This window comes from Cavia porcellus, unplaced genomic scaffold, assembly GCF_034190915.1.
Source record: "Cavia porcellus strain 051 isolate PalLab524CR breed Dunkin Hartley unplaced genomic scaffold, mCavPor4.1 scaffold_8, whole genome shotgun sequence".
Taxonomy (NCBI): Eukaryota; Metazoa; Chordata; class Mammalia; order Rodentia; family Caviidae; genus Cavia; species Cavia porcellus.
The window spans coordinates 89017809-89043383 of NW_026947491.1; the positions used below are offsets into that span (position 1 = coordinate 89017809).

Below are 25575 nucleotides of genomic sequence, written 5' to 3' on the forward strand. Positions count from 1 at the left end.
ACCTGCCTTGCAAGCAGGCAGTTGTGAGTTCGATCCCCGGTACCGATAAAAAAAAAAAAATTCACTAAGGTAGTGTGACCAATATTAATTCCATTTTATATGAGTCCCAAGGCACAGTGCATTTAACTTATTCAAGACATTTAATGCCAGAGCCAGGACTTCACTCAGCAGTTTAAATTGTGCATTAATCTTTATCATTTTAATCACCCAAGGCTACACAGTCACTCTATGTTAGGTTCTGGATTCCAACCCAAATTCATTCTCTTAACTATTATGAAACATGGGCTATAAAAGGAAAACGTGGGAGGGAACCTAATTACAAGAAGTCGAAGAGAACAAGAGAGTATGGCAGATATTAACAAGCCCTTCTGAGGCAAGACTCGAAAACTAAGTCCTGAAACACAAGTAGCAGAAGAAGGAAATGTAAATGTGAGTTTAGAAACAAAGACGCTGACAAAACAATACATATAAAAATTCATGATGGCTGGGCCTCACAATCAGATGTGTAGTGCCAAAGAATAAGGATAGAGACTTCACACCCAATTCCACACTGCAATGGTTTTGCATTTTTTTTTTTTTTTGTCTTTTTCATTTTTATCGGTACCGGGGATTGAACTCACGACTGCCTGCTTGCAAGGCAGGCGCTTATGCCGTTAAGCTAAATCTCCAGCCACGGTTTTGCATTTTATGGACAATATTATTCACAGATATACAGCCAATCCGCTACCAGTGTCAGAAGAAACTTGCAGGCGCGAATTAATCTGAAAAGTCAGGAAACTACCAAACAGAAGAAAAAGCACTTTACTGTTTCTCCTCTAGACGAATCTCTTCATCACCTAAAAAAGTTAGCATTAAAAAGTATATACTGGTTTGGGAGATCCAAACAAAACAGGCTGCTCACTGACTTAAGAAGGCCGCTCAACTGTCTTGCTTCTGGCGTCCTACGTTGCCATGGTAGCCGGACGCGCGCTCTGTTGCTCCGCCCAGTATATCATAGAGAACCGGAAGAAGCTTGAGCAGAAAGGCCCGGAAGGGGACGCCACTGCTGGTGTGGAGTGGTTTTCGCTAAAATGACGACTTTAGTTTTGGATAACGGAGCCTACAATGCTAAAATCGGGTACAGCCATGAAAATGTCTCGTAAGTGTTCGAACCTATTTTTCCATGCCACGTTTTCTCTCCGGATATCTGTGAACTGAATATGCGCTCACCGGGCCCTAATCGGAGCCCGAGGGATGCTCTTCCTGGCTGAAGCCGGGATGGTAGTTGATGCTTTGAAATGAAATTGACTTTGATTTAGTTTGAGCTTGTGCGCTCTGGAATTGGGGTGTGTGTTTCGTTTTGTAACAGAAACTAGCCAAGGTAGGCTTTTTAATGATGCGTTCCTCAGGAAATGACAGAAAAGTTCATGAACCTTCAGAAGTGGGCAACATTGTATTTATTTCCTGGGGACGCCATTGTAAGTTTCATTGGTTCTTCAAAGGGTCCGATGACTCACAAAATCAAAAAGCTACCGTCTGAGGGTATAGAGACTTGCAGGTTTAGGCTGGCCTGGTTGACACAGTTAACTAAACAGAAATATTGTATTACAATGTATTCGTAAGCTGCGTATTTTTAAAACTTCAATTTTTTTCAGAGTTGAGCTGCAAACTTAGGGTCTTACGTGTGCTACATGAGTGCTTTATTACTGAGCTACCCTCCAGCCCTCATTTCATTTTAAAAAAGGAACTCAAACTGAATAGGAATGCAAATTGTTAGTCTTCTTGAAAACATTTTGACAGTGTATATCAGTGACATTGCTAAGTCTTTTTTTTTGTTTTGGTCTTTTTGAGATAGGGTTTCACTATACAGTTCAGGTTGGCCTTTGACTCATTTCGTACCCCAGCCTGGCCTCAAAATTGCAGCAATCTTCTTGCCTCAGCCTCCCAAGTGCTGGGATTACAGGTGTGCATTACCATGCCTGCCTGGCATTTGTTGATAGCCTTTGACAGCAATTTTGGTATCACGGTATCATCTAGAGGTATTTGATAAGAACAAGGATGTTATTTTTTATTTATAGACATTGTGTACAGTTAAAAAATAAAGCAAGCAAATACTAGGAAATTCGTTAAATGCATTATAATACAATTGTTAGATTAATAGCGTAGCTCCTTTATTTCATTTGTGGTGCTAAGGATTGAACTCAGGACTTTGCTCTTTAGCAAGTGCTCTACTGCACCAGAAGCTTCCTTGATACCCCATGATCTCCTCCACTCCTTGGGGCTACTCTGTTTCTTAGTTTAAGAAACAAGGTTTCAAAAAAAAAAGAAAGAAAGAAAGAAGGTTTCACTGCATTGTCCAGGCTGACCTTAGTCTGAAGGTTTAGGGAACCTTCCTGTGACAGTTTCTGAGCATCTGAGATTATAAAAACATGACACCACGGAGTGTCATTCAGCTTCTTAAAATTATATTCTTAAAGAAAAACAAGTAGGGAAAATGCTTGTAATAAGTGAAATAAGGAAATACAAAACATTTGTAGAGTGTTCTCCCAGTAGTGTGGTGTGCGTGCATACAGGGTACATACCTGTGTGTATAAATAGCCCTGATGTATTTTTCTTTACAGAGGAAGTTCATGATGGGCTACAACAATATTTATTTATTTATTCATTCATTCATTCATTCATTTTTTCGCCTGAAGAGGACAGCCGGCACCCTTTTGACTGAAAATCTTTTGCTTTATGGAGACTTAATTTTAGGTCAGAGTTTTGAACCTGTGAATCTGTAGCCTGAATGATGTTATAAATTTCCATATTGGCTGGGGATATATCTCAGTGGCATAGAGCCTGCCTGGGGACCGTGAGGTCCTGAGCTTGATTCTTGGCTCAAAAAAAAAATAAAAATAAAAATAAAAATAAAAATAAAAATAAAAAATTTTCCACATTACAACCAGGACCTTTATCAAAACCTGGCTCTCATGTGTGCAGTAGCCGAATTGAACCTCACATCTAAGCATCTCTTGAAGATGTTTTGAGAAAGATAAAATGTCCAGTATAGATTAGCTTAAATATTAGAATTGTAAAACAAAAGCAAAAGAATTATTTTAATTATCTCAAGACAGAATGAGAAACACTGGTGTTGGATGGCCTTATTATGTTTTGGTCCTGAGGGTGATGGTTAAGTGAGGATATTTTGAAAAAGTAAATATTTCAGGTATAATTGTGTTCTTTATTCTAGGGTTATTCCTAATTGTCAGTTCAGGTCAAAAACAGCTCGTCTTAAAACATTTACTGCTAACCAGATAGATGAAATAAAAGATCCTTCAGGACTCTTTTACATCCTTCCTTTTCAAAAGGTAATCCAATCGTGTCATTTCTATCATTAGAAACCTAGATTTAAGTGTAATTTGTAATTATATGTATAAGACTGTATTTGTGTGAAAATATTTTTGAATTTCTGAGAAAAGTTGACTTAAATTTTAACCAAGATCTACTTAAAACCAAAAATTGAAATTAAATTGCCTTGGTAAAAATAAAAGGCCATTATTTGGCTGTTTGTGAGTACTGAATTTTACTTATGTTAAATGTATGTAAGTGGTATTGTACACATTAAGACAAAAGAATAGAAAATGCTTTATATAGTATGTCTTTTACATTTTGGTTGTTGTTAATTTGTAATTATTTTGAACTTTAACAACAAAAATAACAAGGTAATTAGTTTGAAATTCACAAAGCATTAGACTAAAAATTACATTAGACGTAGACCTAAAGAACATTAGATATAATCTAAACCATTAGATATAAAGAACTAGAAAGATGTAGAATTATTATTAATCTGATTTTTAAGAATTGTTCAAATATTCTTGATAATTAAGTTTATTAAAGTTTTTTTTTTAGGGCTACCTGGTAAATTGGGATGTTCAGCGACAAGTTTGGGATTACCTTTTTGGAAAAGAAATGTATCAGGTAACAAAGTAGAGTATATTTTGAAATTCTGTTTCTGTGTCTAATTCAAGCTAAAAATTAGAACTTATATTTAAGATTTATAAACTTAGCAATGTGTTTTCATTTAATTTTGCCTATCTTTGACTTTATAAATACTTAATAAATGTAAATGAATAATATTTCCATGTTAAAGAGGAAATTAATTAGAGATTTTCCATATGAAACTTCAGATTAAAACTTAACCTCAGGGGCTGGGGATTTAGTTCAGCGGCATAAGTACCTACCTTGCAAGCAGGTGGTTGTGAGTTCGATCCCTGGTACCGATAAAAAGAAAAAAAAAAACTTAACCTCAGATTCCACCCCCCTTGATGTTGGATTTGAACCCGGGGCCCTACACATGATGTAAGAGTGCTTTACCACTGAACTTATTTTTGTGTTTTCAAGACAGGGTCTCACTAAGTAGTGCAGACTGGCTTTGATCTTGCTTATATGGCCCAGGCTGGCTTCCAGTTCTTGGCAATTCTCCTGCCTCAGCCTCTTGAGGGCCAGGATTACGGATGTGCACTACCACACCTGTCAAGGCTTTGAACAGAACATCCAGCACAACAGGAGCTTTATCTGCTTTGTCAGTTGGCCCTCCTATATCTGTAGTGGCAAAAGACTTTTCTCTATGAGGCTGGAAATGCCTCTGTCAATTAACTCATTCACCCTGCCCTGGACAGCTGCCTGACTGTGTAAGCTCTTACAAGCACAGACCAGAAACAGAGCCAGGCATGGTGGTGCTCAGGACGCTGAGGCAGTGGGATCCCTAAGTTCAGGGCCATCCTGAACTGCATAGCAAGACTCTGTCAAAAGCTGGGCGTGGTGGCACATGCCTGTAATCCCAACACTCAGGTGGTGAGGCAGTAGGATCATTGTGAGTCCAAAGCCAGCTTAGGCTACAAAGTTAGTTCAAAATCAGCTTGAACCATATAGTGAAACCCTACCTAAAAACAGACCATGTCAAAGAAACAAACAGAAGGAAGGAAGGAAGCAGCTCACTGTTGTTTGGTGCCAAGAAAGAACTTTGTATGGTCAAGGGAATGTACCCCCTTAAGACACCACTTGCCCCTGGACCAGAGTTAGCAGTATCACCACCTTGCGGAGAACAGGCAGGCTCAGCTGGGTGGTGGTGCCTGGGGTAGGAGTCCCGTTGTGCCTGTTGTCTTCCGGCCAGCTCTGTGTTAAGGTGGGGGTCAGCTGCTGTACCATCAAGGGAAGGTTAAAGTGGGAAGCTTGTTCCCCCGCAGACCTGCGACGCCAGCGCTTCACCGAAGCACAGGCGGAAGATGGGCACTGTGGCTAAGCTGGCGGAAGCTGCCAAGACCAATTTGCAAAGACGCATGATGAGAGCCACCATCAGTGGGGAGGTCGTGCCCTGGTCCTGCCTCTGTGGCTTGTACTGCCATGGCGGATAAGGCACCGCCACTGCATTTGGTTACGCATATACTGTTGAGTTTTCTGGATATAAAATTCTCCAAAAAAGCCTCCCTGGAAGCTTCTTGCCATTTTTCTGTTAGAAATAGAATAATAGTGGTTCCACCTAAATCGTTTGGTACTTCTGTGCGAATACCTTTAACCAGTTGGCAGTTGCATTTTACTAATGCTGCCAGGGTTGCATAATAGTTTAGCGCACAGATTTTGTCTGTCAGTGGGTGTTTTGTTTTGTTTTGTTTTGTGTGCATATGATAATAGGGACAGAATGCAGAGGGCCCTGCACTGTGTCTTCCAGTCCTTTTTGTCTTTTTCTTTTTCTTCCAGGCTACCATTAAACTTTTTCACCCTCCTACCTCAGCTGCCCAATAGCTGTGCACCTCTGTGCCCAGCAGCACATAGGTTCTGTATTTGCACTCCCTGGGTTCAAATCCTAGTTTGTCCCTAAGCAGCTTATTCAACTTTGCTGTGCCTCAATTTGCTTATCAATTAAATGGGGATATAATCATTAGGATTATTGTGAGGATTAAATAATTTTGTATAAACCTGTGTAAAACCAGTGTTGATGATAGTCACTACAAAATATGAAACTTTGGGGTTTTTTTTTCCTGTAGGTTGATTTTTTAGATACTAATATTATTATCACAGAACCATATTTTAACTTCACTTCAATTCAAGAATCAATGAATGAAATCCTATTTGAAGAATACCAGTTCCAAGCAGTATTACGAGTAAATGGTAAGTTAATGTTTTCACTGAAATGGTATTATGTTGATATGAGTGTAGTAAAAGAAACTTAAAATCCTAAATACTAAGTGGAATTCTTTAGGTCTAAATAAAACAATTTTAAAACTAGACGGACCTTTAGAAATTGTATAGCCAGACCTCAGTCTTTTTACTAATATATTTCTCCTAAGTGAAGTTATTAGATATTTGTTCATTTATTTTGTGTGTGTGTATGTGTGTGTGTGTGTGTGTGTGTGTGTGTGTGGTGCCTCCCCAGCCCAAGACATTTATAACACTGTCTAAAAGATTAGCCTGAGCTACTTTTCTGTCATTCACCTGTTGGATACTGTGTTTTTGTTTTGGTGGTGTTTTTGAGACAAGGCCTTGCTCTATAGCTCAGAGTGGCCCTGAACTCACTGTGTAGCCTAGGCTGGCCTTGAATTTGTGTTTCTTTTGCCTCTGCCACTCACATGCTGGGATTACCGGCCTGTGCTGCTATGGCTGGTTTGAGTTTGCCATTATTATTAATGTTTTAAATAATGTTAATAGCTTTGGTTGCCAAAGTGAGGGAAAACATTGGTAAATATCTAGAAACAAATTTGTTAAAGGCTAGGACTGCATTAGCTGAGTGTGTCCAGTGAAAGTATTTAAATGGTTTGCTTGCAGGGGTTACGTCCGCATAGGAAACAGTATGTGGCAGAGGTTAAGAGTGTAATCTTCGTGAGTGTCCTAATTTAGACCAGGGGTAATTTTCCTCCCTGGGGACAGTGGTGACGCCTGGAGCTGTTTGTAGTTATTACACTTGGGAGGGTGCTGCTGACATTTATAGGTGGGGCTTGTCAGTGTTGCTAACTGTGTGATCCACAAGAAAGTCCCCCAAAGGAGTTGCCCAAAATGCCGTGGTCCCAAATTGAGAGACCCTGCTTTGAAGTCACTGACTGTTTAAATTCTGGTTCTGCCACGTCCTACCTGTGTGGCGGGGACACTTGCTTCTCTCTGCTGCGCTCGGTCCCCGTCTGTAACGGGAGTGCTGTGAATGTGAAAGTACGTGGCGTGCTATGTTCACTGCCTACCTATAGAGTTTAGGATAGAGCCTGACGTGTAAATGCTCAGCAGATTGACCGCTCTGTAATTGTTATGAGCATGAAATTGCCCTTTACAAACCGATCACATCCGGCACTCTGAGGCTGAGACAGGAAGATTCCAAGTTTGAGTACATCCTGGGCAACCTAGCAAGAGCCTGACTCACATGAAAATGTTTTTAAAAAGTCAAGAACAGGATTCAGTGTTTACACTTTAGGCCCTGCACGCAGTCCCCAGTATTGGGAAAACAGAACAACTGATCGTGAATTTTTCTTTTTTATGTTTAAAACACAGGTTTTAATTGTAGAAGTTTAAACATTATAAAGACCTTGTGACATTAGTGAATATTATCATTTAACATTTTTCTTACAAATAATGAGAACTTTGTTTGCCTTAGTGTTCTCTATTGCTTTAAATGGGCTACTTTTTATTTAAAATGCTCTCTCTCTTTTTGATAGCTGGAGCTCTGAGTGCACATAGGTATTTCCGAGATAATCCTTCTGAATTGTGCTGTATTATTGTAGACAGTGGATATTCTTTTACACATATAGTTCCTTATTGTAGAAGTAAAAAGAAAAAAGAAGCAATTATTCGGTGAGTTGCATTTAATTTTTTTTCTTATTTCATGTTATTTTCATGTTATCTCTTAGGATGAAGTGTGTGATAACTGAACCAAAGTTGAATTCTCCTCTTTTAGGATAAATGTGGGAGGAAAACTCTTAACCAACCATCTGAAGGAGATCATCTCCTACAGGTAATGCTTGCTCTTGAGTCTTTGAGAGGTTAGGATGCTAGAATGAACTTTATAAAGGAATTAAAATTCTTTTTACTTTTAGTTGTAACTGCAAATAGCAATTCTTTCTTTTTGCTTAAAAACTGATGTTTCAATTGCAAAGCTACTTGGAATTGGATAGGGTGGCAAAAATGCATATATAAAGATAATAATATGGAATATATTAATCATTGTTACTTTCCTATTATTGTTTTGAAATTTTGTTTTAATTTTTTTCTCTTCAAAATAAAATTTTTTAAAATGCATATAAAATAAAAGGATCTAAAAAGGGAAATAGATCTCTCATGTCAGAACCCTACACAAAGTACAATATTTGAATTATATCTATGTTTATGTTTTTAACCTCTAAGCTTTTCTGAACTAATATTGACAATTCACTATTTGTAAAAAAAATTTTTTTATGAGAAATTTAGTGCATTTAATCATCTCCTAACTTCCTCTAGCATCCTGAATTTTACTTTGGCAACTACTTTTAGTATCAGTGTTTTTAAAAGATTTAAGTAAATTTTTATTTTTAATTTATTTATTGAGACAGGATTTGGCTATGTAGCTTATGTTGGCTTTGAACCCAATATATAGTGTAGGCTGGCCTTAAACTCATGGCAATCCTCCTGCCTCGGCCTCCTGAGTACTGGAATTATAGGCCTGTGCCATGAAGCTGGGCTTTGAATGGCATTTGTAAATCTCAGTTTCTTGAAATACTCACTTTGGATGGTAGAGGCTGGGGATGTAGTGAAGTGTGAAGGCCCTGGGTTCAATCCCTAGTACTGCACGCTTCAAAAGAGTTTTAAAACCTCTGTATTGTCAAAAGCCCTTGTAAACAAAACTAAGGTAAATAGAGACCTGAGAAGCAGGCTGAGACCCTCCATGGTGCCGGGAGTTGGCATGTTAGTGCCGCCGAGCCCCTGACGCAGTCAGTGTACTAAAGGGAAAGGCTGACTTGGGCTGGGGTCCTGGGCTGCAGTACACTCCCTAGACCCTGCTGCTCCTGGCTTCAGCAGCACAGTGCATCACTGGGGGACCTGGGGCGCAGAGAGGACTCCCTGCGAGTGGCTAGCCTCCCTGGTCCTCTTCCGCCATGCTTCTTGCAGGCTTCCTATTGCCCAGCAGCCCCGAACTGAGGACACCCTTTAAGACAGGGCCTAGGGGCAGACTCTAGAGCCAGAATGCAGCATATGTGGTTGTTATTTTTATCCTATCAGGAGAGTGTGTCAAGCCAGACTGAGGGCACGTGCCTGTGATACCAGCACTTGGGAAGCTGGGGCAGGGGGATTGCATGAGTTCAAAGCCAGCCCAGGCTATAGAACAAGACCTCAACTCAGAAACAAAAACAACAAAGAACAGAAACACCACAATTAAATAATTCTTAGGGAATTACATACAGTTAAAAAAAATACAAATGGATAATTTCCAGACCTACAAAATGTTAATTTGGGGGGGTACTGGGGATCTAACTGACAACCTCACACTTGCAAGGCACATGCTTGTGCCACCAAGCTAAATCTCTAGCCCAAAATGTTAAATTCTTAAAGTAATCATGGATTCAGTTTAGCAGATATTTCTTATTTACTTAGGATCTCAGGATACATAAGTCAGCGAAACAGAGCAGGATCCTCGTCCACATAGCTCCTCCCAGTAGAGAAAACACCAATTAAAGTACCATTTTTACAAGCTGAAGTAATAGAAGTTTTCAGAGGACAGTGCTGCATCTTTTTTATGAGAGACTCTTAACTGCTGATCAGGCATAACTCTGAAACTTTCCTGGTAAACACTTTGGCAGTACACTAAATGATTACAATTACACCTTTTGTCACAGAAAATGAATAAATAATGAAATAATCAGAGGTGCAGATGAGAATTTACCTCTTTTTCATCTGAGTGACTTTTTTTTTCAGATTTTAATCTCTGAAATTGAGATGAACTTTCCAAACTGTGATATCTTAGAATTGTAGTTTAACCAGCAGTTTTTCTTCTCAATGTACAATGGCACATTTTAGAGAAGATGAAATATTACATGTGTTAAATAAGAAGCAGTAATGGTTTTATTAAGCACTGAGACTATAGTAAACACTTTACCTGTCTTACTGCACAATTGTTTGCTTCTTTTATTTTAATTTAGTTTGATTACTCGATCCATCGATTGATTGATTGATTGATTGATTGATTGATTGATTGAGGCAGGGTCTTACTATGTAGCTCAGGCTAACCTTGTACTCACTGTGTAACCCAGACTGTCTCAGTGTCCCCGATGCTGGGCTTATAGGTGTGTACACTATGCCTGGCCCCTGTGTTTTCTCTAACTCAGTCATCAAATTCAAAAATTAAACGTTGCTTGTATGCTAGGTACTGTGTGCTGATTCATAATGCTTCTATAATCAGAAAAGAAATCTCAAAAGAGTTAAGGCAGGGGCTGGAGGTTTAGCTCAGCGGCATAAGCGCCTGCCTTGGAAGCAGGCAATCGTGAGTTCGATCCCTGGTACCAATAAAAAGGAAAAAGATAAAAAAAAAAAAAAAAAGAGTTAAGGCATTCGCGCGATTCTGTTTGGAATAGAGGAATACTATGGAGATGAAATAAGATAGTAAAAAGCATCAGATGTGTTATATATATGGGCCACCTCTACAATGAATGTAATCACTGTGTACTACAAACACATACTGATAAAAAATTTAAGAAGTGTGATAATGAAAGTGAGCATATTTCATAAAGTTAAAAAATGTTATGCATTGAAGAAGTTAGCTGGGTCTGGGTGTGGTAATGCAGGTCCGTAATCCCAATACTCGGGAGACTGAGGTAAGAGGATTGCCACAGTGCAAGACCAGCCTGGACTATAGAGCAAGACCTTGTCTCAAAAAAATTAATCAAATAAGTGTCAAATGTTTGAAAAAAATCAGTTACCTGAAAATTTAATTCCAGAAAGCATAATTAAAATGTTAATGATGTTATTTTGTCCCATTTCAAATTTTATGATGTTTATTTCTGTAGGCAGCTACATGTTATGGACGAAACACATGTTATTAATCAAGTGAAAGAAGATGTGTGCTATGTGTCTCAGGACTTTTACAGAGACATGGATATCGCAAAGTATGTATAAGGGTAAACCGAGAATTGGAAAGTTGATTTTTGAATGATGCATCCTATATTTAAAATAGTTAATAAAATCTCATGTTTTGTCTTACAGGCTAAAAGGAGAAGATAATACAGTGATGGTAGACTATGTTTTACCTGACTTTAGTACAATTAAGAAGGGCTTTTGTAAGGTAAATTGAAAAACCCTTGCCATACAGAGTGGTGCATGCCTATAATTCTAGCACTGTGTAAGGCTAAAGCAGGAGGAGTCCAAGTTTAAGCCCAGCATGGGCAACTTACCAAGACCCCGTCTCAAAATAAAAATACAAAAGGGGCTGGGGTGTAGCTCATTGCAAAAGTCTTGGGCTCAATCCCTAGCACTACAAAAAGCAAAGCAAAAACAAAAAAACCCTCCAGAGGGCCAGGGATATATATATAGCTCAGTGACACAGTGCCTGCCTGGCAATTGAAAGCTCCTGAGTTCAATTCCTAGTACAAAAAAAAAAAAAAAAATGCACCCTCAATAATATTTTTCTTTTTTCTTTTCTTTTCTTTTTTTTTTTTTTTGGTACAGGGATTGAACTCATGACCTTGTGCTTACCAGGCAAGCGCTCACACCACTGAGCTACATCCTCAGTCCTTTGATAATATTTCTTTAAATGATGACCTCAGTCAGATTTGAAAAGCATTTCCTGTCTAGCTGAAGTTTGCAGGGTTTTGAAGTTGTTAATGACTGCCTTTCTGATGGCCATTTCTCCAGGCAGAAGTGAACAAATTTTATTAGAAGTTTTTCAATAAATTATTCAAAAAAATCTATAAGCTTCACGATACACATGAGATAAATGTTAGAAATAAACAGAATCATTACCTACATTATAATTAACTTTTTGTTTATTTATTTGGTACCAGGGATCGAACTCAAGACCTCGTGCCTACCAGGCAGGTGCTTAAGCCACTGGACCTATAATTAACTTTTTGGTTAATTGTATATTAACATACTATCTATATCCCTGGCCTTAAGAATTAGCACAGCTGGGCGTGGTGGCTCACGCCTGTAATCCCAGCATTCAGAAGGCTGAGGCAGGAGGGTTGTTTGGAGTTCAAGACTAGCCTCGGCTACAAAGTGAGCTCAAGGCCAGCTTGAACTGCACGATGAGACACTGTCTCAAAAAGACAAAAAATAAAATTCGTGTAAATCTAACTAGAAAAGCTGGTTATTTTCCTGGTGTAAAAATTGCTAACATAGCTGACCCTGGACTGAATTTTTACTGGAGCTCAGTCCCTTAGGATCAGGTTGTAGTCGAAAAGGGCAAAGTCTGGATAGGGGTGGACCTCTGCAGCAGAGCACTTCTGGCGAGGCCCTGGTTCAGTTCCCATTACCACCGAAAGAGGGAGAACACGGAAAAGGGCAAATTCCAGCGCACTCTGAAAGTGTTGAGAAACAGCGTGCCTGGGATGTCACCTTTCATCAGCTGACGTAAAGACTGTCCCGGGTAAATGTGAAGTCTGCACTGCTATTACTGCCTCCCTAAGGCTGGGATTTAAAGATCTTTAGTCAGAAATGTAAGGCGACATTTATGATATCATTCATTATAGGATACTGAAAGATTGGGATCAGCTTCCCCTAACAGAAGGAGAATAAATGATTTTTATGTATTCATAGTATAAAATAATATGAAATAATGGTCAAATTCTACAAACATTTAATAGCAACTTTTAGAAAGCTGTGTGTGCTTTCAGTCTGCACAGAATAATTTATGTTGTTTAGGAGCACGTGAGTATGAAGTATAGGTAAAGGAAGTGTGAGAGCACGTATGTGAGTGGTGAACACCCAATTTAAAGAAAGGAGGGTAACTGGTTTGTAAAGCTGCATCAAGCTGGGCGATGCATACATGGTTTAGGTAACTATTTATCTTGACCAGATTACAGAGATGGGGGCTGGGGATTTAGCTCAGCGGCATAAGTGCCTGCCTTGCAAGCAGGCGGTCGTGACTTCGATCCCCGGTACGGATAAAAAGGAAAAAGACACACACACACACACACACAAAAACAGATTACAGAGATGAAACATGAGTCTTATTTCAGCAAGAACTGACCCAAACATTGAGACACCAAGTCCTTATCTCGTTAGACACACTTGATCATCTTCCTATTTTATAGCTGATTCAAACAGTACCGTGGCCAGGGGCATTGGCACTCTCCTATAACCCCAGTGACTCAAGACCAATGCAGGATCGCAAGTGTGAGGCCAGCCTGGGAAATTTAGTAAAACCCTGTCCTAAAACAAAATAAAAATGGTTGGGAATGTAGCTCAGCGGGAGAGCACCTGCCTAGTATAAAGCCTTGGGGGTGAATGCCTCATACCGCAAAATCAAAGTAAATGCACTCTAAGTTAGCAGTGGTATTCTTCATTTCCATAGGAATGGATCTGAGTAATGTCTCGTGACTGCCAGTCTCCCCAAAACTTACTGAGCATGGGAATCCTAAGGGCATTAAAAACAAGCTGAGCTTGGTGGCATATACCTGTAATCCCAGGACTCAGAAGGCTGAGGCAGGACGATCACCCCAAGTTCAATAGCAGTCTGGGCTACACAGTGAATCCAAAGCCAGCCTGAACTACATAGCAAGATTCTGTCTCAAAAAAAAAATCAGCAAAACCAGAAAATGCTCCCACACCTATGATCCTAGCACTCATGAGGCTGAAGCAGGAGGATCACAAGTTTGACACCAGCCTGGTCTACATAGTGAGATGCTGTTCCAGGGAAAAAGGAGTTTTAAATGCTTGTGGAAAAGCTATAACCTTGATTTTTTAGTGCTTATGGTGGTAATAATAATAAAAAAGTGTCATTACTATTTAAAACTGATAGAAATTCCAGTTTTATCTGTTACCAGAAAGAGGCTGTCTGCTAGTGTGTGATCCATTTGTTGAACCTAAGTTGAAAAACAGCCCCTGTTGTTAATACTGACTGCTTTGTGCAGAGACCTTACAACATAAACTGAGGCTGTGCAACCATCAGGATCTACACTGATTAAAACAACAGCTCCCGGCAGCCCTGACAAATGCCTTCCTTTGCTTGTGTCTAAAAGAAATCTCCTTGGAATTAGACTCTCAGAGACAGAACCCACTGGCACGAGATTATATATTAACGACTAATGGCTTTAGCCTGACATTCAGCAAGGACAGCTAGGGCCGGCCCTTTACGCAATCCTTGTCTGTAAATCAGGCTGTAACCCAGGTGACCTCCAATCCAATGTTTTGTCAGCTGGAAGGCCCCAAGTCTGCATCCATTTCAGGTTGGGTGTTGACAAAGTGAGTTGTATCCCTTAAATTCAAACCAATCGCTGTTTTTTGTTTCTTTGGCACTAGGAAAGTTTTTTCCATTCTGCTGAGGAAGAAAAAATATTTTTGTGCAGAGTGATAAGCTTCTTGTTCTATACCAATAGTTTAATTGTATTAAAAATGATTTATAGCCAGGTGCGGTGGTGAACTCCTGTAATTCCAGCATTTAGGAGGCTGAGGCAGGAGGATTGCTGTGATTTGAGGCCAGCCTGGGCTACAAAGTGAGTTCAAGGCCAGTTTGAACTGCAGAGCAAGACTGTTTCTCAAAAAGACAAAACAAAATTTTAAAAAAACCTCAGTAATTTATAGTTTTCCTCATTCTCAGAATGTTGTGTAACTTCAGGAAATTTTTATTTAAAATAGTATTTGAGCACGGAATTTTCAAATGATGGAAAGCTAGATCATTTACAACCAGGTTAAGAGTGGCAGTGTATGGAATGTTTAACGGGTTATTATAAGAATGATCTGGAGCACCTCACGTAACCTTGCTGAGCACAGCTGGAAAGGACAAGAAAGCTGGGAGCAGGGCACACAGCTGTGATCCCCAACCCAGCAGGCTGGGCTAGGAGGGTCATGGGACCGAGGCAGCCTAGCGAGTTCAAGATCAGCTGGACTAGGTAGCAAGACCTGGCCTCAGAAAAACCAAATGTACATGCAAACACAAATAAAATGCCTGCCTCTCAAGGTTGCGAGAGAGTTCAGTGGGCAGCTGGATGTGAAATGCCTAACATGGTTAACAGCACATTGTAGGGGTGCGTGCCGTTGTTCAAGAATTTCTCCAAAGTTGCTTTTATTTATTTATTTTTTAAAATTTTTTGTGTGTGATCTCAGGAATCAAACTCAGAACCTCAAGCTTGCCAGGTAGGAGCTGTGCCACTGAACTAAATTTTTAGCCAGGTGTGATGGCACATGCCTGTAATCCCAGTACTTGGGAAGCTGAGGCAGGAGGATCGTTGCAAGTTTGAGACCAGCCTGGGCTACAAAGTGAGCTCAAGGCCAGCCTGAACTGCACAGCAGGACCCTGTCTCAAAAAGTCAGGGGGGAAAAAAAAAAGAATTTTGTCCAGTACTGGTGGTGGCGGCTCCTGCCTCCTGCCAGGGAAGCTGAGGCAGATGACTGAGTTCAGGGCAAGACCTTATCTCAAAAGAAAAAGAGTTTATTGACTACCTGCTACGACCAGATAGTGTGCTGTGCCAGGGAGTAGATGTGTGACAGTGACAGTGCAGAGTGATGGTAGAGAACAGCAAAAGGTCCCTTTACGTGGAAGTCAGAGAACCTCGGAGGAAACTGAAATCCTACCAGACAAATTGCTGATTAGAGTAAGGAATCAATAAGTTTTACATACATTACTGTTTAATAATTGATACATCTTAAGTATTCTTATACTTGTTTTAGGCCTCAGATTTTTACTTAACTTTCATTTTATGGAGGGAAGTTTTAAAGATAAATTGGAGCAAAGAGAAAGGGATGGATAGTGAATCCCTGTGTTCGGACTTGTCACCGTGCTGGGTCTGAGATGGTCCCTCAAGTGGAAATAAGGAATTTAACCTTTTGACTCACGTTATGAAGAAGCATTTTCAGGCCCTGTCAGGGGAAGAGGGCTTCTTAGGGTTTTAGGGTGCCCTCAAGAGTGGAGTGCAGGCACTCAGAGAAATTAGATGCCCGAGTGTTTTTATATTTATAGAAACAGCAGGGTGTTTTTTATTTGGGAGGAAAATGCCATGTATAAGTGAGATGAAGCAAATGACCACCGCTGAAGTCAGAAGAGCTGGAGATTTGTAAAATTGGAAGGGACTGTATCGTGGTGTAGAACACTGGGAGAGAGTCTTTCACTTCCTTCTCTCCTGGCCCCTTGAGGAGCATAGCTCACAGATGGGCAGGTTAATAGAAAGTATGAATCAGAATATGAATCAGCTTTGGTTCAAGTTCGTATTTGCCATACTTAGACTTTGTATGAGTTAACAGGAACTTCAAGGTCAAAGATGGTGTGTTTGCTTAAATCATTTAAGAACTGATGTCCCCCCTCCCCCTGCGGTGAAACCCAGGGTCTCACAGGTGATCTCCTCAGCCCATGGTCTCTCACACAGTCATTAAGTCCCCCGTGCTGGGCTACAATTTGAGGTCTTCCTGCCTCAGCTTCCCAAACTGCTGGGATTACAGGTGTGATTTACCATGCCCAGCTAAGAGGCAGGTTTTCTATACAAGGAAAAGAAGAAATCCTACTAGAATGGAGCTACATGCCCCATAAACATCTAAAGTCAGAAAATGAAAGTGGATAGCGGTAGGAACATAAGATAATGGTAGGTTTTTTTTTTTTTTATTCGAAAATATGTTCTTTGTTCTCTAGAATTTCAAATCAGTATGCCAGTTAGCGGTGTATTGTGAAGTTTGTCTTCCTGTGTGCTTTTCTTTTTTAAAATGCCTGCGGGAAATCTATTAGATTATTTTGTAGGGGATGCCAGTTAGTCAGTAAGGTTTTGTATGTGCAGTTCTGGCCGCGGGGGAAGCCGTATTTTTCTGACTTTTGAGAATCCAGATGTTCCCAGGACATGGTCAAAACGGTACATTACATCTTCCGATGATCATTAGTCGTGTGATGTAGATAATGTAGCTCACCCTTCTTATTTGTCTTTAAGCCAAGAGAAGAGATGGTCTTCAATGGAAAATACAAGTCTGGGGAACAAATTCTGCGTCTGGCCAATGAGAGATTTGCTGTTCCAGAAATACTCTTCAATCCTTCCGACATAGGCATTCAAGAGATGGGGATTCCAGAAGCCATAGTCTATTCTATTCAGAACTTACCTGAAGGTACGTCAGCAGCGGATCAGTTATTGTAGTATAATATTGAAGAACAATGGTATTTTTCAGAAATCATGAGTTCAAGGAACGTGTTTCTTCAAAATAGATTCAGGCAAATGGCATCTGTTTCATTTGCGTAGATCTCCAGTTCCCGTAATACCCTTGAGTAATTCTTTCTTGACTGGTCTTGTATTATGAATTTTGTTTTAGTAAAGTACCATGTTCTGTTTAAACATGAAGAAATTTATCTTTCCATGAGTGTTCAGTTGCTACAGTCATCTTAGAAAAGTGTTTTTGTTTTAAAGACAGCATTGTGCTATGTAGTTCTGGCTGTCATTGGACTCAAGCCCAGTGTGGTGTCACCCAGCTGTGATTTCAGCATTCAGGAGGCTGAGGCAGGAGGGCAGCCTGGGCCACATAGTAAGTACAAGGCCAGCTTGAACTACATAGCAAGACCCTGTTTCAAAAAACAAAAACTTAGCTGGGCATGGTAGCTCACACCTGTAATCCCAGCACTCGGGAAGCTGAGGTGGGAGGATCATTTCGAGTTCAAGACCAGCCTGGGCTACAAAGTGAGCTCCAGGCCAGCCTGAACTGCATAGCGAGACCCTGTCTCAAAAAAAAGACCAAAAAAAACAAAAAACAAAAACTTTCTTTTTTTTAGCCAAAGTCTATGCAGCACAGAAATTCATTGTTTAGTGGCTTTCATTAATGAATGAGGTTGGTTTATTCTGTATTACATATTCATACAGATTAGTTTTACTGGGACTAGAATGCAGTGCTTCACACAATGTCTCCTGAAGCGTGATTTAAGTAAACGTCCTAAACTTTATGGTACTTTTATATCTTGTCTTCTTGCTTCATAAGTAACAGTGCATCGAAGGAAACGTAATATGTACACATACAGTGTGTTTTCCTTTCATTAAAACAAGAGAAACTCACATTAAAGCTATCATGTTAACAATTATTTCCCAACTATTCTCAAGATTAAAATTTTCCATTTTGCATAAAGTTGCGACCACAATATATACAATGTGTTGTACTGTGCTGCTTTAGTGCTGTGTCTTAAATCTTTAGTGCTAATACAAGGGAAGCATTAGGTGGGCAGGAGCTTTCAGAGGAGTGGCCAGCACCCATTCATCCTGGTAGATTTCCCACTGGGGCTTTTACTTGATAACCTGATAGCAATTTGTACTGGCCATCATGTAACTTAATGAGTATTTCCATTTCAACTCTTCCCTTTTTTTTGTTTGTTTGGTTGGTTTTTAAGACAGAGTCTCACTGTGTAATTTATGCTGGCCTTGAACTCACTATGTAGCCCAGGCTGGTCTCAAATTCATGGCAATCCTCCTGCCTCAGCCTCCTGAGTGCTGGGATTACAGGTGTGTGTCATCACACCCAGCTTCTTTCTTTACATGTCATTATGGGTTGTGGGATTTTTTTCACTATCAAAACTAAACAATAAATACATCTGTGTTAGATAAGATGGAAATTTGCACTTGCAAGTTAAAACATATCACGAAAGACCATTTTGGTAGCTTCTCATCTCAGCCTGCAGCATACCCTCTGCACCTTGAGGGTGAAGGATTAGAATGGCACATGTGTGCTGCAGAATGTTAATCATCTGTGTGGAGCTCCTGTGTGTGTGCGTGTGTGTGTGTGTGTGTGTGTGTGTGTGTGTGCGCGCGCGCGCGTGTGAGTGTAGTTAGTAGCTCACCCACCCTCACCTAGCTTAGTCTCTTCAAGATCTGTTAGGTCCTGCCTCACTGTTAATGTCTACCTGTGTAAACTCTAACCTCATTGCACATTGAAGAACGGACCTGAGGCAGTTTGTGGTTCCTGAACTAGGAACTGTAATCCACAATCATGTCTTACCTGCGCCCCCATCTGCGCCTTTCTAGAAAGGTGAGTGGCCAGACCGCCTAATGCTTTTTCTTTTTTTTTCTTTTTTCTTTTAAAGAAATGCAGCCACATTTTTTTAAGAACATCGTTTTGACAGGTGGAAACTCCCTTTTCCCAGGATTTAGAGACCGAGTCTACTCAGAAGTTCGATGTCTGACTCCAACAGATTATGACGTTTCCGTTGTGCTGCCGGAGAAGTAAGTGTCGCTCACCCGGAGGAAAGGCGCGTGTCATCTGGGGAGAAGGTGGTGCTCATGCTGCTTCTGCCATGTCGGCAGGTTTATTTTACCCACAGCATTCTTATTTTCCTTTCTCAAAAATTAGAATGATAAACTTCGTTTGTCTGTGCGTTAAATGGGATGAAATGCAAAACATCAGCAGTGGCATTTGTTGCATATTGAGTGTTCAGTTGAAATCACTTCCCCCTGGGAGGCTGAGGCAGGAGAATCACAAGTTTAAGCCCAGCATGGACAACTTAATGATTTAGCGTGTCTCAAAATATGTAAGAGGACTTGAGGATATAGTTCAATATAAAGGCCTTTGGTTCAATCCCAGCACCAAGAAAAAACTAAACTAAATTAAAAAGTTAAACCCAAGCTAGCACACACCTGTAATCCCAGCACTCAGAAGGCTGCCACAGGAGGATCACTGTGAGGTCTAGGCCAGGTTGGGCTGCAAAGTTAATTTAAGGACACCCTGAACTGCTTAGTGATACCCTGTTTCAAAAAGACCAAAAAAAAAAAAAAAAAAAGCCCTTTTATACCAGTCTTCATTCCTAACAGACTTTAACAGGCAAAGAAGTCAAGTTTTTATTTCTTTGATTTCTCCGAGATATGTAATTTTTTGATTCTATCAAAAAGTAGAAATTTAGAAATCAAATTAAGAGAAATTATGCCAATCTATAAATTGTTTTGGAATTTTTTAAAACTTTAAAAGCCAGGCATGGTGTTATATACCTATAATCCCAGCACTCAGGAGGCTGAGGCTAGAGTTTTACTTAGAGCTCAAGGTCAGCCTGGACTACTTAGCAAGGCCCTGTCTCACAAACAAAATTTAAAATTTTTTAAAAAATTTTTAGGTAGATGTGGTGGCACTCTGGGAGGCTGAGGCAGAAGAACAGAAAAGTTTGAGTCTGGTCTAGTTTACTAACAGTTTACTAATTTAGTTAGATCTTGTTTCGATAAATTTAAAGAAAAAGGTCCTACCTGACATGAGTTAGATGCTTCATTTATATAAACACAACATGGCATAGCAGCAAAACAGACTGAAAACAATTCTGATTTAAATCCTGGTCCACATGGTAGTGCACGTCTGTAGCCCCAGCACTTGAAAGGCTGAAGCAGGAGGATCCCTGAGAGTTCAAAGCTAGATTGGGCTACAAAGCCAGTTCAAGGCCAGCCTGCACTGCATATGAGACTGTCTCAAAAGACAGGAAAAAAATCCTGTTCCAGACTGAATTGAAGTTCCAGTTTAACCCCTGTTCACATCTATAAAATGGGAATTTTTAAGGGGAGAATTAGTAGCTGTATTTTGAGTTAATATGGAAATTTATCAGATAATATATCTTTGCCATAAACTGAATTTAGACTTAACAACATTGTTTTTCCTACTAGTCATCTTTTGATTTTTTTCCTTGTATTTTTTTTTCACCCCATTAGAAGCAGAAGGTCCAGTAGAAAAATATATTTTATAGCATTTTTGTATCTTAAGTGACTATTATTTCAGTTGAGTAGCAGCGTTTTAGTAATTACCATTTCAGGCATTTTGGTTGTTCATTTCTGTAAATTATCCATGGACAATTTCTTTCTTCTTTTTTTTGGTGGGGGTTTTGGGGATTGAACTCATGACCTCACATTTGTCAAGCAGGCGCTTATACAGCTGAGCCAAATCCCCAGTCCATCCTTGGACAGTTTCTGTGAAAGCATCTCCATTCACTTGTTTTGCCTCTATTTTCAGCCCTATTACTTATTCCTGGGAAGGTGGAAAACTGATATCAGAGAATGATGATTTTGAAGATATGGTGGTAACAAGAGAGGATTATGAAGAAAACGGACACAGCGTCTGCGAAGAGAAATTTGATATTTAAGGAACTTTTCTGAATGCAAGTCCCAATGGGTTGTAATTGAAAAAGTTTCATTTCAGTTTTTCTTTTAAAGAAGCTTCTATGTTACCTTTTGTTTAAGGAATTAAGTCTTGAACTCATGTAAATACTTTGATCCGGGCCAGGGATTTAGCTCAGCGGTATAAGCACCTGCCTGGCAAGTGTGAGGTCGCAGGTTTGATCCCTGGTACCAAAACAAAAATACTTTAACCTGTGCTTTCGTAGGAAGGTTATTACAGTAAACTATAACTGCCTGTATTTTCATTTAGGACCTGCACTGCCGTAACAGTGACTGTGCTACTTTTGAGGGTAGGTTATTTTTCATTAGCAGTGAAAGTGAATGTAGTTGAATTCTTCATACCTGAAGGCCAAATTTACCGTCCCCGTGGTCAGTTGCCTATGTAGAGAAGGTAGTTTTGAAGCTTTTGACTAATAGTTGACCAAAGTGTTCATAGGTTTATGTGGGTTTTTCTGTCTCTCAGAACTGCATATTTTGTTTAAAAGGTGTCATTTTTGCTGGGCATAATGGTGCATGCTTGAAATCCCTGCTTTTGGGAGGTTGAGGCAGAATTGCTGTGAGTTCAAGGCCAGTCCCAGCTACCTAGTGAGACCTTGTCTCAAAAAAAAAAAAAAAGAAAGAGGGGCTGGAGGTTTAGCTCAGCGGCGTAAGCGCCTGCCTTGGAAGCAGGCAGTCATGAGTTCGATACCCGGTACTGATAAAAAGGAAAAAGACCAAAAAGAAAGAAAAAGATGTCATTCTTATTCATGTTCAATAAAGTTGGAAAAACTAATCGGCCATGTGTATGTATCAATGTTTACTTTTTCCCTAGAATGAGTTTGGAAGAATAGAGACTAAAGCCAGTTTACCAAAGTTTTTTGGTCTCTACTGTATGGGCAGAAATGTACCATTTTATTTATTTGCTTGTTCGTTTATAGTACTAGTGATTGAACCCTGTGCCCTTATACTGGGCGTCATCTCCAGCCCTTTGTAAAAATTTTTTGTTTTGAGACAGGGTCTCACTAAATCCTTATTACCAGGCTGCGTTCCAACCTGCAGTCCTCCTGCCTCAGCCTCCCAGAGTGCTGGAATTACAAGTGTGCGCTAGTAATGTTTTATTTTAAAACTTCTTTGTATGACCCACAATAGACTTCTTAAGATGTTAAAGGGCACAGCTCTTCTTGCCCTAGTGGGTACAGTACTTGAGGTCTATCTGGGTCCAGCCCTATCTGCAAAAGAAAAAAAATAAAAATAAAAAAATAGCAGAAACCACTGTTGACCAGGAAGGAAAGATTGCCAGGAAGGGAAAGGTCTCAGAATGGCTTTCAGTCCTGAAATACGTCCATCTATCTTCCCTATTTGTCTGTATTCACATACACCTGTTACATGAAAGAGAAAGGTCACAAAACCTTTACATTAGAAAATCATGTGTTTATCTGGGGTTGGGGTTTATAGTATCTAAATGTTCCCAAAGCCTTGCACACTCTGGAGGGCTCAGGGAGGTGACCGGATCGTGGGTGTGTGACACTCATCTGCGGATGAGTCCTCTGATGATTGTGGTGGGGAGGTGAAGCCTGGTGGGAGGGGATCCCCAAGTGTGTTCCTCTCCCTGACCCTCTGCTTTCCAGCACCCTGCCATCAGCGTCAGCCACACCTCCTCTGTGATGTCCCTCTGCCAGGCCCACCTTGAAGCCAGCCCCCTGTGACTATGTATTGTAATCCAAATATTGCAATCACTTTTCCAGTGCTCCGCACAATCTGAAAAGTTACATTTGTAATCCCATTGAGATGTAATTGGAATCCTAGCAAGTTAATTCCAACCCACCACCTCCAGTGCAACCCATGGTGAGAGTAAAGACACCAAGACATACTCAAAGTGAAGGGCAGCCAAGGGGTGCGAAGCCTGGTCCAAGTGAGGCTGCTGGGACAGAAGCCCTGATCCAAGGCCTCTCCCAGAATTCATTATCTCGTAAAGAAGGGAGTGGTTCAAGGATGAGTGACAGTGAGGATGGCGGGGAGCTCCTTGAGTAACCTGAGCTGGGTGGCCAGGTAGGGAGAACTGTGTCTTTGCAAAAAGCAGCGAGCCTTACCACAGGAGGAGCAGAACTCAATTAGGGTAGCATTTGAATGGTTTCAGGAGCTGTTGCCTCGGTTTCTGATGTGTAAACTTTTGTGCCCTGGGGACTCATAGCCTCTTTATTTTGAGGCCTGTCCCAGGCTGACATTCCTGAGCTAGCTGGCTCTGCCACCCTGCTGCATCAATCTTTTACAGAGACCAGTACAGGCAGCCTTATTTGCATTGCTTAGAGCCAAGTGAAGGGAGAAGGAAATACCATAGCGTATGTATCAGGGTACATATCAGTGCATGGAAACAAGACAAGATTTTCACTGGGGACTAAACTCATGACCTCACGCTTGCCAGGCAGGCGCTCTCCAGCTCCAGACTCGTTTAATTAATGCTGAAGCAATTACTCTGCATTCAACAGGAGCCGCTCACATTGTCTCCTATACTATGGACTGTTGTGAGCCAAATAAATCTCCTTAAGTTGTGTGTGTCGGGGATAGTGTCTGAGTGGCAGGAAAGTAGGACAACATGCTCCTGAAGAAAACATTCAGTGATAAAGGATTCATTTTTGAGGACCGTGTGGTAAGTTCAAAGACCAGGATGTGGGATCTTGCCCTGGGCAGAAATAGCCTGAACTCCAAGGCCAGCACATGCAAGTGGGAGTTGTAGCCAGAAGGGCTGGGGTCTCCGGGGTTTCGGTGTCAGGTCATGTGTTGGGATGTGGGAGCCCTAAGGGAAGATGAAGTCACACAGGCTCTGCCCTGGTGAACAGATCAGTCCTCCTACAGGAGTGGGGAGGTGTAACCGGAATGGATGGGTATGGCTGGGTGGGTGGGGGCCCTTCCTGTGTCCTGGCTGCACGTTGCTGCCTTCAGCCTCGCTGGGGGTGGCTTTCCCCAGCCTCCAGAATGCTAAGAACCCTGTTGTTTATAAAGTACCCCACCTCAGGCATTCTGTAACAGCCACCAAAGACCTCCAAAGGGGGTAAGTGGATGACAAATTAGTGAAAGGCAGCCTCAGGGTAAAGAAGATTCCTGCCGAAAGCACCTACAGGATTCTTGCTGGTCAGGCCAGGGAGGCAGACATCACTGGTGGTGGCCAAGGTGTGACCCAGTCACATACCAAGGGCAGGAAGTTCTTGCTAACCTGACTAACCACTGCTCTTTGCCAAAGTAAGATTTTAAATGGAAATACACAGGCCTGGGAGAAGGTGCAGGGCCCTGACAAAGTCCGATCAAGCAAAGACCCTGTCACACCTGAAATTCTGAGTCATCTCCAGAGTCTCAAGCATTAGGAATCAAACGGTTAACTCTCCTGGAAGCATCAAAATTCACCTAGGGGTAAACTTTGCAGTGACTGGAGCTGGGATTCATTTATACAGGAGTAAGTTTCCCAAAAATTGTTTAGCCTAGAATCCACCAATACCACGAGGAATTTAATTCTTTTTAAGCCTAATAAATGTGATTTATGGAGCTGTCACGAGGTAGCATAGAGTTGCTGGCTTAGGAATTTGTCTTTGGATATTAATGCCTAAGAACCGTCAAGAAACATTCCATTTTTTCTTTATAAACAAGTTTGAGTAGCAGTATGTTTATGTTCAGCAAAATAAACTATCAGTGAATATTACATGAATGTCATTCAATTTAAAAAATAAAACTTTTTGCTACTATTTTATGAGACAAGGTCTTGCTTTGTATCCTAGGCTGGCCTAAAACTCATGGTGATCCTCCTGTCTCAGCCTCCTGAGTGCTGGAGTTACAGGTATATGAAACATGCCTGGCTGTGCTTACTGCTTTTGTTCACATTTTTTCTTCCGGTGTTTTGTTTTTGGTACCGGAGGTCAAATGTTGTTTATTTAAAGCAAGGCCTCACTATGAAGTCCAGACTGGCCTCAAATTCTTGCAGATCCTCCTACCTCAGCCTCCCAAGTGCTTCTGTCTGGAATATCTGTCTTTAAATTCTTCTTACTAAGGAATAAATATAAATTTCATTAAATGAACCGATAAGGAAACAAGGAGTAAATTTTTTCTTTAAAATGTCAGAAGAAGGAAGATCTATGGAATTAACCAAAAACTGTTTGAAACACTGGGCTTCCTTACAAAAGTAAATAAATATGCAAACGCTTCCCCCTACTCTACTGAAACACCCACGGGGCAAAGACTCAAGGGACAGTGAGGAAAATGTGGGGGGCTCCCCACACAGTTCTAATTCGTCCATCTGCCCTACAGACGAAAAGTCCGAAGGACTAATGGGCAAATGCTGAGAACGGATAGTCCCAGAGAAGAGGCTACCTATCCTCGTATGGACGAT

General features: G+C 40.7%; 1 protein-coding gene across 4 annotated transcripts; it reads left to right on the forward strand.

Moving 5' to 3' along the window:
* Positions 1 to 1003: 1003 nt before the first annotated feature.
* On the forward strand, positions 1004 to 21993 carry Actr6 (actin related protein 6). 4 transcript variants are annotated; one of them, XM_003476116.5, is made up of 11 exons: positions 1004 to 1138; positions 3212 to 3329; positions 3871 to 3939; positions 6006 to 6129; positions 7659 to 7794; positions 7898 to 7954; positions 10977 to 11075; positions 11173 to 11251; positions 17037 to 17208; positions 19160 to 19298; positions 21058 to 21993. In XM_003476116.5, exons 1-11 carry the CDS (start codon positions 1071 to 1073, stop codon positions 21185 to 21187), a joined length of 1191 nt encoding a protein of 396 aa, XP_003476164.2. In that variant the 5' UTR covers positions 1004 to 1070; the 3' UTR covers positions 21188 to 21993. The 4 variants fall into 4 exon arrangements, with proteins under 4 accessions (XP_003476164.2, XP_063111494.1, XP_063111495.1 ...); XM_063255424.1 differs by having other exon boundaries at positions 19220 to 19298; XM_063255425.1 differs by lacking the exon at positions 1004 to 1138 and having other exon boundaries at positions 3859 to 3939.
* The last annotated feature ends 3582 nt before the right edge of the window (positions 21994 to 25575 follow it).